We start from the raw sequence: 19,277 nt of genomic DNA on the forward strand, positions 1-19,277 counted from the left end.
AGTCCTGGAATTACAAAAGTAATCCTGAAATTAATCTTTTGTAAATAACTTAAAACTTCCTTTGAACTCAATGCATTATTGTATTTGAAATTGTGTTGCCTATTGCAACAACCTGTAACTTTCTACAAAAGCCAATTGCATATTGCAAAAGTATTTATCTAAAGCATCTCATTCAGAGAAAGTATATTTTGATACCTTTTGTTGGTTCTAAAATAAAACAAGCATATATTTTTTATATATAAACCATTGGCCTAGAGTTCAGTTATTGAGTGTGTGAGACCATTTGCTGACTGAGTGTGTACAACAAATGCTTTACACTGTCCTCCGATACTGCCTTACTGCTCGACCAAGCTACCACTTTAGAGAGTAAGGTTATATCTAACTTTAGCCTCTGCCAAGCCTCTTGGGACTGTGGACTCTGTACACCCTGTACCTATTTGGGAACAGTATATACAGAGCCACTTTCTCACAATGTACATGTAAGAAAGCGGCACTCTGGGACGGAAGAGATTCTACATCAATTTATTTAAAACAGGCCACTCGGGACAGGACGCGTTTTGGCTGCACAACATCCTTAGTCACCTGAGGAGCGCCATTTTGTGAACAGAATATATACTCGTTTAAACATAAACATAAAATAAATACTACCATGATTAGGTCTCGCCTAGCGGTGCAGCGCATGCGCTGCTCGCTTTGCGAGGCATGCAGTATACACTGTAGGTGAGGGAAGCCCCGCCCACTCTCCCGCCCACTTTTTCATTGGCTTGTGACTTTTTGCTTTGTAAATGCTGCCTTCAGATTGGTTTAGAGGCTGCTAGTCCCGCCTTATGACGGCCATGTCTCCTTCCACGGCTATTGTCCCTTTTACTGCGTGTTTTGTAAGCACTACTTTGTCACCGTGCCACCCCTCCCGCTGTCCGAGCCTTCTCTCCCACCCCCCCACTTCCGTTGTTCTTTCCGTTGTTCGTGCCTTATTAACGCCTGCCCACCCGCACTCCCGTTTGCCTTATGTGTTGTGGGCGGGGAAAGGTAGGGACACTGGTGCAAGAAGGCAGGACATTGATACCATGGAAGCGGGAGCCTACCCCGCATTTTTGTTTTGTTTATGGAAAACGCAGCGTCAACAAAGAACGCCGCAACCCGAATCGGAAGTCAGGTGGTCTGGACTTCCTTGAAATAGGCGGGGCCTTGCAGGAAGACAATGTCACAAGAGGAAGTAGGCGCCCGTGCCTGGTTGGGGGCGTGGCTTAAAGCCCGATGCAGAGAGACCCGCTTGTGGCTGTGAAAGCGGCGTCCGTGCAGCTGTAGAGACGGTGGAGTCCAAATTACAGTAGGCATGTATTTTTTTTTATTTACGTTTGCAGCTGCAGGGGGCTGGTGCGCACAAGGCAGAGCAGTGTTTACAGCTCGCCCCGGTTCACAGGCTTCACGGGTGACTTCTGGCTTGTAGATTAAAAAAATCTGAATGAATGCTGCGAACGGACTCACCCGAAGTGAACCTGGCTTCCAAGTCAGCCTGTCCAGAGTACACCAGCAGCCATCAGAATCCTACTCTCCTGTTGCGGGCGATGCCGCTGGGAAAGTCGGAGTAAGTCAGTTGTTGGGGCCGCAGCTACCAGCAGGCGCTATATCCGAATTGCTGTAAAGATGTAAGTGGCTGGAGTGAGGTTTGTTACTCCAATGCTTATGTGGCTATTATTGCTTAGGTCACAGTCCAGTCCGTCGCATGGCACTAACTCGTTTTTAGCGTTTTCACAATTTACGGCGGGAGGCAGAGACAGCACAAGCAGCGAAGCAGGAAGAGGTGCACTTGTTGTGCAATAAGAGCTTGTATTGTAGTATTTAGTTGTGCTCTTACCAGACTAGGATGAGTACCTGCTGGGCGGTGCTTGGGGCGCCAGGCAGTGAGCGTGACTGACACATGTCCCTCGCACCGGCTGTTACCTCTTCTACCCCCCACACCTTACCTAACTTGCTGTGCTGCGTCCAAAACGCTGCGTTGGTCACCGGTGTCCTAAAACCAGTCGGATCTGCCTGTGGCCGAGTCTGCGATAATCGACCAAAACCACGCTGAGGCTGATGACTGGGGTGAGGCTAACCGGTTTCCTGACTCCTTGCCGCTCCACGCTGCTCTAGGTGGTACAAGCCTGCAGCCCTCTCGTGTAACGTGTTGTATCACCCCCAAGCTACTGCTACAGTTCGCAGAACGGGTCGGCGGGGGTTGTACAGGCCCAGGTGAAAGGCTCCTCGCTCCCTGCTCGCTCATTCGCTGCTCCCAGCTACTTCCGCTTCGATGCCACATTTAAATCCAGTACATCTCACTTTATTATTTGTCGAGAAATGGCAGTGGAGGCTGAGAAATGATGTAACATGTTTAAAGTAGGCAAGAAGGATAAACCATGTAACGCAGCAGAAAATAACAGTGTTACCAGTGCTTTTGCAAAGATACCAGAACATGTATATCTATTTTTCCTATTGCAGTTGCGGCCGAATTCATTGCTGAATGATTTAAACTGAAGCTCGTCTATGCAGAAGAGAAAAAAAGTGATTGCCGGCGGCAGTGCTTTAAGGTGGCCACCAAAACAGAGCCGAGAGAACAATGGTGAGGTGAATTACAAACAGGCGCCGCCTCATTATCCCGCGTTAGCCTCGGCTGCGCGACCCTAACAGGATCAACAGTGTCAAAATGAGCCTTTCCCGACCCCGGCAGTGCAGCTGCTGCGCCGCGTCTCTTTCCCCTCCCCCCTCAGGGCAGCATGGAACCAAAATATCGAGTTTCAGGCACCGGATTTCTTTTACTGCTATTGTTCTACACCTGGGCAGGGTTCTTGTCTCACCTCCCCATCGCTCTGGGTCACTGTGACGCATTCTGGCTGTCGATGTCATCCCAGATTTTACAGTAATAATCTGCGTCTTTCTCCCCCAGGGCCCCAGTGTTGAGCAGGTGTTACTGGAGGGGTCCTTGGAGGCAGAGAACCGGTCTCGGGTCCCGGATGGTTTTTCTAAACTGGACATGTAGCGCAGCAGGTATTGGGGAGGGGACCCGGGTCTCTGTTGGTAGCAGAACACAGTATAGTAACCGACGCGCGCTCCACTGCTCAGAGCGCAGGGCAGTCTGGCCGCCTGTCATGGAGTCACCGACACTGAGGACGACTTGGTCAGCGCAGGCAGAAACCAGGAACTTGCAACATCAAGATTAGAAGGTACTCTACGGGTCAAGAGGAGCAACATATCCAGTTGTGATTCATTATGGTTTATAAACAGATGTACGGAAGTATACATTGATTTATGTATTTAGAACTATTAGGAAACCATGCGGAGCACGTGCTTCCCTCACATGCTTTACTTACCTGCACAGAGGATGCTGACCACGAGGAGGAGCGAGCTCAGGACATGATGATGCATCAGCAGAGCTCTGACTTCTAATGCAGACAAATATCTGGGTGGGACCCTCCACTCTTCCTTAAACTGTGGCAGAGTTCGAGACCAGCCCCCTCCATGTAAATATGCTCACAGAGCATTAAACAATGCAAACCTGGGACAATCCCTGTCATCAACCGGTATAGCTAACCCATCTAGAATTTAGATGCAGACAGCATAAGAAGAAAGGCTTTACGTCAAACACGTGTGGAACTTTACCTTCACCCTCAATTAACCAGCACCCCCATGTGCACTTTTTTTCTTCTTGGCATAGTGGTAAACTGTTTTGTCTATAAGTGCTTCATGGCGCTTTACGTAATAATGAAAATCATCAGCATGAAGTCAAGATATAAAGGAAAAAAACATGAGAACACCACGCATTGCACAGAGCAATGATTGCAAAAAGCCACAGGGTCTGAAATGGCACTCATGAGACAGTCCAGCGCCTTCACTGTGTGTCAAGCAAGCACTGACCTCACCAGAGGTGTCTGGAATTCACCTTCCAAAGACAACTTTTGAAAACTCTAACACAGCAGATCTTACTCCAGCACAAGTTCACTTAAAAGTCGCTGAAAAAAGACACTGGTGTTAGAGGCAGTTAATGAAGTCTGGCTGTGCGATTTCACATGGCCTATTAGATTTGAGTGTAAATACATATTTTTTCACTTCTACATTCCACTTCCTTCCAAGCTACCACCCTTCATCTCTCAGTCTCCGTTCTGACCAGGGCTTTAAGCGGGTTTTGCTCACAACCAGCAGTTCTAATAAGCATTTGCATGCAACAGGTCCCGCATTTACGCGAGGCAACGGCAGCAGAGGCAGGCACTACCTCAGCCCTCTTTGCAGCTCTGGCATCACCTGTCTCTTTGAAAAGGAAAAAAAGAGCTGAAGGACCTCTTGACAGACAGCCTAGTGCCTCGGGTGCAGCCTGGTGCATTCTTAGCCTTAGGGCTCCTCTGCAGAGCAACCAGTTCACTTTAGGAATAAGAGCGCCAATTAAAGGTTCCTGTGATTTATAGTGCACCGCTTGCAGGCGTCATCACCGTGCCCAGGAGCTGTGCAGGGCTTGCATCTGGTGTGCACCACATATTAGGCATCCACAGCAAGTCTAGTACTCTGTGGTAATTCATCGTGGCATTCTTTGTTCATTACACCATACCCTATAGCAGTCACAGTGCTGTGGTACCACCACTGTGCTTAAATATTGTTGCTAGCAGTAGATAGAGTACGTGTGCAGAAGCCCAGTCAATGTTTCAAGATCTCTGTGTAGCAGTGTAGTGAATGTGCTGCAGTGTAGTCTGTGCTACTATAGAGTGTGTGCCATACATCTCTACCATTACACACACAGTAGGAAGTCACTAGACAATGATATATTTTTCAAAACTTGTATATTTGGTGATATGACCAACGAAGGCCCTGATTTTATATTAAAAAGAGAGCTTTGGACTATACCACAGCGCGCCATGCCACATAATTCCACTTCACAAATCCACTCCACATCACACAATTCCACGTCACACATTTCCACAATTTACTAATCTAATCCAATCCAACCCACAAAATTCCACTACACACCACAGACATACACTCCATAACACATAATAAAGGAACTTGCCATTTACAATACCAATGGCTCTAACTCAGAAAAATGCGAGACCGATTGCATTTCCAATGCTTGTTTTTATAGGCATCACAGATGATATATATATATATATGGCGGCGGTGCAGGGCACGGAATAAATCTTTGAAAACACAGAAGTTGGGTTCGCCTCGTCTTTCCAGAAAGCATACGGATTGTGGGCGAGTTGAGGTGATATATATATATATATATATATATATATATATATATATATGTATATATATATATATATATATATATATATATATATATATATATATATATATATATATATATATATATATATATATATATATATATATATATATTATATATATATATACCTCAAAGGAATCTTGTTCACACTGACTACAAGAAAAGAGCCCAAAATACTAGATGACGATTTCTACAAAATATTTAATCAGCTGGCTGACGTGGTTTGATAGGTTTGTCTTTGTCAAAGCCACACATTATGTGACCATCCGGTTGAAACGCGTCAGCCAGCTGATTAAATCTTTTGTGGAAATCGACATCTTGCAGTGCAGGCTCTTTTCTTGTGGTCATTGCGAGCAACTTCCATTTTCTAATCCGCTTTTATTATTCTATCTCTACCCAAGACACTACCAAATGCACAAGAACTCAAGAGCACAAAATTAACAAATTTACCACAATTAATACAGAATTGAAAAAAGGAAGCCTATATTACTAATATTACAAATATACGAACTATTTAAGTCTTATCTTGGAATCCGGAGTAGCATGCTACTCGCTGCAAAGCACTTCAACGCTTTGTCAGGTGTTGTAAGCGCTATATAAATACAATTTACAATTACCTTAAATAAACCTGCCGTGGTCATGCCATATTGTGTGTACTGATGGCACTGTGGCTCCCATTTGTGACACAGTGCTGGTCATCCAGGCATAAGTGTGATTTTTCTTGACATAATAGTGGTCATCACTTAACTAATGTACCAAAATGTAGGCTGCTGGTAGGTAATTACACTGTCATTCTGTGAAAATATCTTTCATTTTCTCATCCCGCTAAATATGGTCTGAAGACCTTTTTAACAACCATGACATAGGCTCTCATCACAATCAATTTTGTATTTGATCAAAACAAACTAGAACTGGAACATACCCCTAGGGAACATTTCAAATCTCTGATCATATCTGCATAGAACTACTCAACCGGACATACATATATATGTTTGAGAGGTGCACAACTGCAGAACAGCCATTAGTGTGCATCTTATTCAGTTGCCAAAAAACAGGATATTTTGTTAACACTTCCCAGTTTAATATGACTCACAAAACAAAATCTATAGTGGGTTGCCACTTCACCCAAGGCAGAACACACTATGCAAGAAGTATGAGTCAAGACTCTGAAAAGGAGAAACTTGCAAACATACAACACCAACAAATTTTGAAGTTCCTGTACTTGAATAAGCTAGACCTAAAAAGTACCAAGACATTAACAGGCTGTGTGTTTCATGGTACAGTATGGTGAACTCAGGGGTGTGGAATGTAATCAAATATCTAGTTGTACATGGGGTAGGCCGCTTCATAAATCTATTTGTCCTGTAACATAATCCACTTGTCCCTTTTGTGCCATGTAATGTGGCGACAAATTATGACAGCAATCTCATTATATATAAGAACTCTAAAATAGCCTTTCTGATTATGCCAGGGCTCCTTCCATGGTAGGGTTTGAATACTAGCAATTCTCTTATGTTGCCACGTTTTCGCAGATCTACATACAGGGGCTGAAGGTAATGGTAAGCAACAGTTCCAGGGTTGGAATGCCCTATTGATTTGACTGAACTTGCATGTTTTAAGGGTTTTCACCAACTCTTCTCTAATCTTTTTTCATACTGAGAAAGGTTGGAAATTTACTCCTGACATAAAACTTCTTCCAGGGTTGGGAAACAGGTGGTTGGAGGGAAAGTGGACTTGCAAACACTCAGATTTTCGCATGAGCAAATCTACACCTGCATATTTGCTCATGCTAAAATGCAGTTCACAAATATTTTCTAGGAGTACTATTTCTTGGCCTACTTCCAGTGGCAGTCCGTCCATTGGGGGCGTTGGGGCGTTGCCCCCCCGCCCGCTCCCCGTGCCCGCAGCTTCCTCGGCGTCTGCCGCGTCTCTGAATTTAAGTAAACTCTCAGTTTACTTACGTTCAGAGACGCTGAGGGAGGGAGAACTGTCAGTCAGAATGACGTTGGACCGCCCACCCCCTTCAGAGTCTGAAGGGGTGGGCGGTCTGGCGCCATGTTGACTGACAGGCAGCCAGCAGCACACAAGTGCGCATGAGTGGGGACGGAGGGCGATTTTTGCACCGTGCCCAGTCATGCGCACTCGTGTTTACAAAGGCTGGCGCATGCCCATTAGGAGAGCGAGGGTTGAGCCAAGGGCTCAAACCTCGGTCTCCAATGGGTAGGCGGGCGGAGCGTAAGCCTGCTCTAAGCCAATCCTGGTGCTGCTCCAGCACCAGGATTGGCTGAGAGGGGGCTTGCAATGCATGCCAGCACTGATGGGCTGTTCCAGTGAGTAGGCGCCAGAAGTAACGGAAACGGACCCGAGGCGGCGCGGACGGTGGACCCGGACCTGCTCAGGACAGGTAGGATTTAATTAAAAAAAACGTCCCCCCCCCCCCCACACGACACGAGGCGCGGCTGCAAAGGAATTGAATAGTTCTCGTTTTTGTTATAGTATTTCTTAAGGTCATAATCTATTTAGCAGGTTATTTCGTAGTACAGCACAAGTTCTTAGTCCCAAAGTTCTTATTTGCAAATAGATGATGACATTCAATTATTTATTCGGAGGGGGCAAGATTAAAACCTTTTACGCTACATGCCCACTCTACATCTGGGGGGCTTTCAACTTCCTTCTATGTGTAATTTCGACCTGGCCCTTCATTCTTTCACAATTAGTGTACCTCCTAGCACGACCTGGTCTATCTCCGCTGTGGGTATCTCTGTAAAACGAAGCACATGAGCGCTCCAGGTTATTGGGCAGTGCGATATGCACACAAAGGGTTAATGAAGACGTCCACTGATGAAGTATCTAAAGCAATATTTGTCCATTGGAATTCTGAAAAAGATTTGCTACTCTCGGTGCAAACTTTGCAATTTCATTTTATGTTTAATCACATGAAATTAAAGGCAGACGATGTACTTCTCCAAAGTTTCAGGGATTGAAAGGAGTTCACAAACTGAAGAACAGCTAAAGAAAAATGCTTAGGGGTCAATCTGCATTTACTCACTGGCGACCCAATCTGGCACTGGACTACATTATACCAGCCACGATATAGAGATTCCTCAGAGACGCGATGCTGAAATGTTGATAGTTTAAAATTTGACACAATTGGTATTGGTCCCCTTTGTATCTACAAAGATCAAGGATGTTTCCCTACTCTCAGTGCTGCTGGTGTAAAAGCAAACATCTCTGTATTTTCAGTTTTTCACTTTGTCCTTTCCCCACGTTTTAGTTGTTTTGACACAGGGTAAAATAGCCTACTGGTTCCATGTAATCTTTTGTTTCACACAACTGTGTCCCTCTGTAAATAAGAGTATTAGGAAACTTTGCATTACATTTTCTTAGTAATGACGTAGACTCCAGAAGAAAAGTTACTTTTCTATACCAACGTCTGATTTCCTTTAGCACTGCCGCTTTAAAATAGTGTGAGGCCGGAGAAATAAGTAACTGCTCGCTCCACTTAAACGTTATATGAATGTTGGAAATACAGCAAGAATTGACAGAAAGAGGTGACCCATATTGGAACAATGACTCTGTGTCTTTTCCTGGAAAACTGTTTTCTGCTATTGAATGTGTTTTTGTTTGCCTTGATTGTGTGATCCAGCACATTGATCCTCCACAAGGTTGATATCTGGAAGCAAGAAGGGTTCATGTGTGTTGCTTTTTTCTGAGGTTGCTGAGTACTAAGAAGAATTTTGCATTTTGAATGATGAACCTCGATCTGAAACTCTATGGTATAGCATGTAATTCGATTTGCGTCTGTCCTGGTTTATTGCACAGCTTGACCTGATTGGTGGTAATTTTCAGGTCACACTGTGAAAGTGGCCGCTCTGGCATTTCATAACTATGTGCCCTCGAAAAAAAAAAGTGCTTTGTGAGTTTGTCACCAATGTGATGATATATGTCACACTTGCGTGTCGCGGCATCTTTTCATTCCTTTTACCGTTCCGGTTAGCAGGGAAAGTGCGTAGTTTGATGCCAATGTATATGGCACATTTCTTACTTACATAGTGTTAACATGTGCAGAAAGTGACATAATAATGAAATACTACCCTGCATTACACTGTAGAATGTAGTCAACACTGCTGCATTATTTGGTACTTCCTGTTGCATAATTCCAGAGGACCTGATTAAAGTGCTGCTGCTCTTTCGGTCCTTGAGAGAGGTGGAGAGAAGCAAAGGAGAGAGATGGGAGGGTAATAGGGGTCATAAGGAGGAGGCTGGGGCATTGCTGGGTGTATTGCATTAATAACCTTCCTGCTTCCTCATATTTGCTTGAAAATGCTCCATTTATCCTCTATTTTTTCAAAATTTTCTCGGGGGAGAACCCCCGATCCCCCCGAAGGTTGTTTAGGCTTGCTCGCTAGGCTCGCTCGCCTCAGTGCAGAACTGTCATAATTTAACGCCACACCACTTTCAAATGTCACCAGCCGCCACTGCCTACTTCTGTAAAGTCTTGTAAATTCACAAAAAGTTGTATATCTGCGCCTAATGCAAGGACATGGGTGCACTCTCTGTCTATCCGCTAGCTTCACTGTGAGTAACAGCATTCTGTTATTTCACAAGGAGCATATTGACACAGTCCTTTTGTTCAGTGCAAGGAACTACTGTGGCAATGTGTGCTATTTGAGGTCAAAACTATTTTTGCTATTGTCAATGTTTGTTATGATGGTGGGGGCCCGGCAACCCCCACACAAATAAGGCTTTACAAAAACCATGTTAAAACAAGTCACACATTGACAAAACCAAAAGGCTGACTAACAATTTCAGACCTCCTGACTTTACCAATGCTTAATTATTTTTATGTTTCACATAATATTATTAAAACTGGTTACACTGATTTTCCATTATAAATATTTTTGTGAAATACTAGCATACATAAACACATTTTACTAAATGATGCTGCATAAGAAATAGTACCTAACATCGTACAGTATTTAGCGAAATGTTTTTGCATTTTTTGTGAACTATTTTATTTTGAACGCAAAGAATCATCAATCTTGCTTTCTAGCTTCTACAAATATTTGCATGCAATCAGAGAGCATTCTGGGAGCATTATACATAGCATCATATTGCAAAACTTTGAAAACGTGTGTACACATTTCTATACTGGAATCACTGTCAGTAGTGTTGTCCGAGCTTAAAACAGTTCCTTACAGCGCTCACCCTAATAATAACGGCTTTGCTTTAATGAGTCATAAATACAAGTTTGAACAGCATTAACACATGGACACAAATATTACCTTAACTGCAGACAATGGCCTTCCCTGATCCATAATGTGGCACTGTAATCTGACAGTCTATGGGCGCTGGGCTATAGGAATTCCAGATCCCTGATAATGATGGACTAGTACTTTCATAACAAGCAAGACAAATATCTTTAATTCACCTTCTCTCAAGACCCTTAAGTCCATGACCATGAGTCATAAAGGTATGCATGTGGTATGTCTGGTAATCTTGGGTACTGTAATGAATTAACAAGTACATTCAAAGTGTACTCTAGCGGCAACCGTACTTACTGTTGGTCACTTTGTGTGACCAACAAAGTTGACATAACATACCTTAGTGAAACAGGGTACAGCGTAGGATGATGTATTTTTGATATCTAGATAGTGACTAAGGGTGGAAGTGGCATAATTATGTGTAATGTAATCATGCAGAAATACCTACATTTTTTGCAAGATTGCACAGAATCACAATAGAAGAGTGATTCTGCATTTAGTGCAGAAATGCCCCCTTGCAACCAAAATGGACTCCAGGATGCATTTGCGCTATGAATTAGCACTGAATGCAACAGAGCATGAACATCCGCTGCTTGCGCTTGCTAAATGTGGTCTTGGGATAGGATTTCTCCCCAACTTGCTGCCGGAATTTAGCATTAGTTCATTAGAGCAAAATAATGCATTTGCTTTAGGAAAATAGCACTAAATACAAAAAAACATAAACAGCAGTGTGAACCACCACTCTTGCTTGCTAAACTTGTTGTTTCTGAGCTAATTTTCATCCTAAATTACTCTTAATTAGGCGAGTGTGGGTAACCAAGTAATTATTGGTAATTCAGGGTCAAAGAATAATGAAGAATTGCTGAAATTACTTTGATTACACCAGAGTAATCAAAATGACTCCCAGGCCTAATAGGAACGAGCCAATAAGAACTACTCAGGACAGTGTGATTTACACTGACACTGCAAGGATTTGGGTATTTTACCATGAAACTGATTTCCAGAAATGAAAAGCCAAAAAATGACTGAAAAATGCCAGCATTGACACATATAACTGTGGAGGATTACTGTCATCACCAACGATGTTTCCCACTGAGTGTGCCAGATGTATGTCAGAATATCATATAAAGAAATATCATAAAACATAAAAATGGTGTCCTAAAAATAGTTTACATAAAATATCATCGTATTGGATGTAGATTTTCTAATACTAACTCCAATTGGGAAATACTTTTTTAGATGATATCTTGGATGCAATATTTATGTCATATGATACTCAGACTACAATATTCTGGTGCCGCACCCTGGGTGTCACAGGCATGGGTTGTCATTCTGGGCATAGTGAGGCTGCAAATGCTGGGATGGAGGTCTGGTGTCTTATGTAGACCTCTTTTGCTGAACTGTAGCAAAGCACTGAGAGGCAGATCCAAAAATAACAATAAGGGTAGATTTTCAAAAAATACACGCAATGCAGCGCAGCATCTAAAGATGCTGCAATGCGTGACAGGGAGGGAGCAGGGAAGCACCATATCTTCAGAGATATGGCTCTCTCTTCCCCTCTCCCTAGCGCTGCCGAGCACCCAGCGCCCACACCTTAGACCCATAGAGCTAGGGTGTGTGCGTGAGTCTAGCATAGGTTTTATACAGGGAGGGTAGCCTTCCTGTGCAAAACACCATGCCTAGACAAGTTTTCAAGCTTTTCCCATGTTGTATGTTTGCTTCACAGTGTAGCACACATGCAAAGTCAGAAAAGAAAGGAGTAAAAAACATTACTCCTGTTAGTGCCTCCTTTGAAGTGGCTTTAACTTTTGGCACTAAACCCTGCCTACAATTGTTTGTAGATAGGGTTTTGCGTCCCAAGGCATGAGTGGTTGCATGGGAACGCCCATGTACCACCCATGTAATGCCCCCTTTGGTGCTAAGTAACACAAAACTGTGCTTTGTGCTACTTTTAGGGTACTTTCCAGTGCAAAATAAATTTTGCGCTGGAAAGTAAATCCCCAAAAACATTATGTGCTGGTTAGCATCACCCTTATGTGACGCTTAACCAGTGCAAAATGTTTATAAATCTATCCAGTGACGGCCCGTGTAGGACGTTTTACCGGGGTGGGGACGTGGCGCAGAGGAGGGGCAGGGTGGGGGGTTGCAAAATGCGGCATACGGCCGAGTTCAGGTAAGTTACGAAAAAAATGAATAAAACGAATTTCGTTGCGCGCGCTGCATCGCCAAATGCGATGCAGCACGCGCAACGAAATTTGTTTTATTAATTTTTTTCGTAACTTACCTGAAATCGGCCGTTTGCCGCATTTTGCAACCCCCCAACCTGCCCCTCCTCTGCCCCACGTCACCGCCCCGGTAAAACGCCCTACACGGGCCGTCACTGAATCTATCCCAGAATATTAATGTGGCTGGCACTGTGCCACTAACTACCCAGAGACACTTACAACGATGGATTGGTGCATGTGAAGCTGTAGGATGGTGAAAGTGCTCCTAGTACAACGAATGCCAGTGAGTGCAACCTGCCTCTTCTGTGCGTCCCCCCCCCCCTTTTCCCCATTGGGCTCTTGGCTCGTGGAAAATCTTACACCTTGGCTGTTTGCTCAACCACTTCCACCTTTCTCAAGCCTGCTGCTCTTCTTCCTCTAAAAGAAAATGTAAACTGACTTTTCTCCAGCAACCGCCTCATTTCCTATCAGTTCCCAGTTCTTGATGAAACAGATATAACGGCTGTGTCCTTTTATCATACCGCTTTTTAGGTCTCGCCTGACCCAGCACATGCGCTGGTCTGGCGAGACTTATTGAGAGGGCTCCAAAAAGTGCTACCAGGCCAGCCTAGAGCTACAGTGCATGTGCAAGGGCGCGCGCGCCGCTTTTACCGCGATTACTTTCACTTTCGCGGCCGCACGGCCGCTTTGATGTTTGATCGCGATCACTTTCACTTTCGCGGCCGCAGGGCCGCTTGGCATAGCCAATAGGTCTCGCTTTTGGGACCTTATAAGTATTTAGTTATGCAACTGTTGCATGGCTAAACACTTATAAGGTCCCAAAGGCGAGACCTATTGGCTATGCCAATGCTTGTTGCTATTGCCATCTCGCTGCCTGAAAAACACTAATTTCTCCAGCCACCCTTCCTTATCTCCCTACACCACAAACAAACCTGCCCGGAGAAAAAAACATTTCTTGCTCCTGCCACCCTGCACACTTTCCGCTTTTCAGCTCCACCTATGCCCTGCAATGAGTACAGGGCAGGGCCAACACATGAGTGTGAGATTTTGCAAGATGCCATCGGGTTCTTAGCAAATGCTCTTTTAACCATCTCTCAATTCAGCCTCTGAGGGAAAAATAGCTCACTTAATTACCTTTGGTCTTGAAATTTGGAATACAGAACATCATTTAAGTATGTTTGAAGGTAAGCTGGGGAAAGCCATTCTGGACTTACCACGGGCAGGTTCAGTATGCATTTCAACCGCAAGCAGCAATCACTTCCAGCACAACGGTAATTGTCACAAGAGGAAGTTTCCTTCTTAGGCTTGTGTGGCAGATAAAGGGTCGTGGTGGCATTTTAAAGATGATGGCCCGTGTCAAAGTGCAAACAAAGTCAAACTAACTAGAATATGAAAGGAAAATGCGGAATCATCTGACTTGGATGCGAATGATGATTCACAATAGACATATTTTCCAAATTTAAAAGCTGAAATTTAGAGAAAAAAGAGTAGAGTAGGGGGCGGGATATTAATTGTACTTTACCTCGTAACATCTTTTTATGGGAAAAATTAAATTGTATTACTAACACAAGGCGATCACATACTTCTTTCTTCAGCCACAGTGGAATCTAATATTTGAATGTAGGAGCGTGTTGTGTATTTGCAAAGTCTAATTGGCTGTCGCAATCGTGTGGTGTAGATTTAAAAACAGCAATAAGAAAGCACAAGACTTGCAAAATAAACATAAAATCTTTATTAGAAGAGGTCCTCCTTAGCTGTAGTATCATGACGTTTATAAGAGATATGCCTCTAAATCAAAATATGCGTGCGGTAATCAACTATCTTATCCATTTTGACAGTTTGCTTCAGTTAATGATTTGTATAAGTAATTATACTATTGCAAATCAGTTATTAGATTATTAAAAACGGGAATAATTTCTTTCACACATAAAGTGCATCTGTGTATAATGTTTTGGTCTCTGTGATCTGTTTTTAAAATGTTCTCTTTCAATAGATCCAGCCAGGTTTTCTGGATATCCACAATACAAATGAATGACACCAATTTACAAATTATACTTTTCATTCGAGATTATGCTCATATTTGTTGTCTTTTTGAAAGGCGAACTGGATTTTAATATTACACGAATCTGCAAGCCTGGCTCTGAAACAAGGACGTTGCTACGTTTGTGCATTCTCCGGTGAGTTTGTTTGGTTTTTAAATGTAAATCTCCTAGCAAAAACATAAAAAGAACTGAACTGAACTAGTTCCACTAGACTTTAATGATATCTTCTGAAAGGCTTTGGCTTCGGAATGAGGAACCAGACAAAGGTGGGTGTGGCCTGCCTGCTACAGCTTCTGGCTCTCATTACATGTCCCCTTACACCCACAAACAACACCCTACAGTACCATAAAGAGACAGCTGCAAACACAATACCGAGGTTAAAGACATGCCCTTGCTTTAAATAGAATAGGCATGATATGGTATCTAGGGCAACATGCAAACAATTTTAGCACAAACAATCGCTTACCTGTCCATAGCTATCCGACAGTTTGGCATCGCAACCAGAGTATAGCAACAGGTGGGTTAACTCACAGTACCCTGTACAAGCAAAATTATTACATAATTACAATTTTGTGATAGCAGCGAAGCCTGCGAACCAATGTTGTATTTGTGGAGCAACATTTTGCAAGTTAGTTTCATACTAATAAGTGTTCTCTCTGTAATAACAGTCAGAAGACAGCTGAGAACCAATTTTTATTGCTCGCAAATGTACAAACACTCGTGTTGAGATAAAAACAACAAGTTAAAGCTCTGTTGTGTGCCTTGAAAAGTGCAGCTTTTCATTTTAGATTTTAGGATCATTCAGTCAAACTTAGCTAATGATTTGTAACATAATATTACTACATAATCATTAGCAAACGTCTACAAGCCTTATTGAGCCATAGTTCCCTGTCCCTTTAGAAAATTACCCTATCCGCTTCTGCCTCTTTTTTGCTGCTCTCGGCAAATTATATTTGTTTAAAAAATATTGTCAGTTTGTTTCAATTATATAATTTCACAGTGTTGTTCTGTCTCATACCTCAGAATTCACAGTGTTTGGATGCAAAATGATAACTCCCAAATCCCAGGCCCATGCCCCCTTTTCCTTAGTCTTGCTTGTGATTCTTTCTTCACTAGAGTCAGGTCTAAGACATCTGTCTAATGTAGCAGCAGCCACAGAAGCCATGCTTCCTTTCTTGAGCACTGTTACTCGATGCTTCTTAGCACTGGGCACATCATGGCTGCCTCAACTCAGGCAGATGTGCAGTTGTGTGGTCTTTCAACAAGAGACCCCCCCTGCTGATCATGCCCTCCCTCACCTATGCGCTGAAGCTGCCCTTTTGCTCCAAGAGCAGCTGCAGGCGATAGACCGAGCAAGTATCACGCTGGATCCCACGCAAACGAACAGTGCAGCTACAGCCCCTCACACAGGCCTCAGTCTTCCAAAGCAAAGTTAGTTACTGTTTTCGTTTACTCCTCATGGCTTTACTACTGACCAGATAATGAACATTTGTGAAGAAATACAGGAACACCTTTTGTAAAGCCTCCCTGCTCTTCCACAGAGGCTGTCTGTTAGGTAGGAGACAATTTTCCCTCTACCTTGCCCTACTCAAAAAAGTGTGAGTCCCCCGTCGCTTGGAGAGCTATCTGATACTTACTGTACCACAGGATATTTTTCTAATTGTCACTCAAATTCATAACTCGACAGTGGGTTGGGGGCCGGTGGGACATTTTTCATCCGTCATGTAATCAAATTGTTAAACTAATCCTTTTTTGGATTACAAGCATTGATATAGCCAGCAGATTTGTCTTTTGTGCAGAGTAACACAAAATTTGGGCATCCGTGCACATATATGGCATGCAAACGGGCTGACACCCTTAGAGGCATCAATTTTCAGAGAGTTCAGTAATTATACAATCACTTATGCAACAGAGATATCAATGCACACCCACCAACGGGGATACAAAACCACACACTGCGGAGGCACGGGATCATGTTAACCATGATGCAGTAAAAATGAACCCATATATACCTAGGTAGCATCTTTGTCGAATCCAAAATTGCAAAATCCACAATTCCATCACCAATGGCTTGGAGGTGCCTCACTATCATCCCAATCCCACCTCCGCATCTACCATCACCTCACTCCAACCCTTGGATTTAACTAACGTGCATAACCTCACCTCAACAATAAATGGATCCAATTCACCTTCTGGTCTGTGCTCCGCTGTATGCCTCAAACTCTTAGCAACTCTGGTGATGGACAAAACTGACCTCTTCAATGCCTCAATCCTATTAGTTTTAGTAAGAGGTTCTCCTTTGAGGATAAGAAAACAGCCCTCATTCTCCTCGACCTGTCCATGCCATACAACACTGTTCACCACACAATAGGTCTGGAAACGATAGAATTTTGGACAGATATCACAGGATCACGACTGCGATTGGTTGAATTATTCCTCACCGAACACAGATAAAAAGTCAGAATTGGATAAATCGAACTATCCCCATATCCTCAAGGATCTTCCGTCTTTTGTCTTCTCTTCTACATATACATCTGCCCTTTGACAGACCCCCATGAGCTGTACTAGGTGAATTTCCAAATGTCCGCTGATGATAATCAATACCAAATCCACATGGAAAATTACATTTATATAAACCTGGGCCACATGTACTGATTGAAGGAGAGGCTCCTGTGCATGAAAGGCACCACAAGAGCGATCTCAATGACTGGAGAGCCCGATCCCCATGCACCACTGTTTGTTTGATTCACCTACAAACCTCTGAACACCGCACTAAACATTATCAAATGTGCGTAACCTATAATTCTCTTTCCTACCAACGCCTCCTTCGTCTCCCAGTTAATGCTGTACCAAAGGATGTTAAAATGCAGAAACCCCTTTTCTGGAAAATTTTCCAACTCCTACACACAGCACAAGGACTCAATCTGACCAGAGCCATCAGCCTGGCACGTCTAGACCACTGGAACATAATCTGTTACAGTCTACCTAATAAACATATTGCCAGGCTCGAAAGATCTCAGAAACAAGTAGCCAGAATTGTCTTAATTTTAGATAGTAGGACCACATAAAACTTGCTTTAGTAACTGCTTTTCCAGGACTTTGTCAAGGAAGGGTAGAATAGTGAAAGGGCAGTAATTTTGCAGATCAGTGGGGTCAAGTTTGAGTTTCTGTTGTTAAGGAATAATTTGGCCTGGTTTGTTGATGAATATTGGGAGGACAGCACACTGTCAAAGGTGGTGGGTTTGAGAGGGTGGGGTTGTTGATCAAATCAGTACTGGAGAAGAGTTGGAATGAGATCCTGGTAGGGATATCTTGGGATGTGGGAGTGAAGGTTTGTGGCAGCTCATTATGACTTTGTAAGGTAAATGTTATTATGATCCGTTTTGACCTATTCGTAGAAGGATTTTTGGTATGCAATGCTTTCTTGAATTGATTAAGAAATGACAGAGGGGATGGAGGGAATTCGATCAGTGGTTGACTGTAAAAACAAAGGCTAGAATAAGTAATTAAATAACTACAATCTGACAGCTTGACAGCCATACAGTAAGATGTGTTGGCACTACGCCTCTGCTACGCAGTGAAAGTCATACATCCGCATAACTATGGCTTTTAGACTGATGGGTGATGCCGTAAGACCATATACTGAAGCATGGTAGTCAGTTGCCTGTATATTGTGTGGCCGCCATGCACCTATTTGCCAAGACATAACACCCATATGCTGAGAGATCAGAGTCAAAAGTCAGTACTGTATGAGTTAGCTATTTTGCCACAAACCAATTTATGGCACACATACGTCCCATAGGGAAGCATGATAGAGTATTCCAGTATGACAATTCATGACAGTTGAAGCTCTATTTAAACCAGCATGTGATATTTTTGCCTGTAGAGGGGCAAATGATTCACGAGAAGAGGATAAACCACCCTGTAGGAGGCTTCTTAAACTTTATAGTATATGGCACCCTATAGGTAATCATAGAAACAGAATTATATTCATTATTTTTTCCTAGCCCCAATACATATCATAGTTTATCCTAGGTTCTCATAAATGACACATATGAAATGAGGCATAATAACTCATCAAGTTCATTAAGTTATCCAGTTTCACAGTGGATCTATCTGTGGTTCCTCAATTTTAAATTCTACGTAGAAAAAGCATAGGATACTCTTAAAAACAAGGGGCCCGATTCACAGAACTAACTTAAGACAAAATCCTAAACTTACTACCATTTTGGTATTCACAGAAGGCACTTACTCATTTTAGTATTCACAGAAGGCACTTACTCATTTCGGTATTCACAGAAGTTAGGAGTCCTAACTTTAGGACTCCTAAATGCCTTCTGTGAATACCGAAAGTCTTAAAATTAGGATTTTTCTCAGTTTAGTAGTTGTAAAGTTAGGAGTCCTAACCTTAGGACTCCTAAACTGAGAAAAATCCTAATTTTAAGGCTTTCGGTATTCACAGAAGGCATTTAGGAGTCCTAAAGTTAGGAGT

General features: G+C 43.0%; 1 protein-coding gene across 2 annotated transcripts in view; it reads right to left on the minus strand.

Annotated features, from left to right (window-relative positions):
- LOC146862333 (uncharacterized) overlaps positions 1 to 19,277 on the minus strand; it is a 228,593-nt gene that overhangs the window by 115,843 nt on the left and 93,473 nt on the right. For both annotated transcript variants that reach the window (XM_085641535.1, XM_085641534.1), the window contains exon 4: positions 15,252 to 15,322. In XM_085641535.1, the coding sequence (XP_085497661.1) occupies positions 15,252 to 15,322 (71 nt within the window). The remainder of the gene's footprint in view (positions 1 to 15,251; positions 15,323 to 19,277) is intronic.

Source organism: Triturus cristatus, chromosome 2_2 (assembly GCF_964204655.1).
Source record: "Triturus cristatus chromosome 2_2, aTriCri1.1, whole genome shotgun sequence".
Lineage (NCBI taxonomy): Eukaryota > Metazoa > Chordata > Amphibia > Caudata > Salamandridae > Triturus > Triturus cristatus.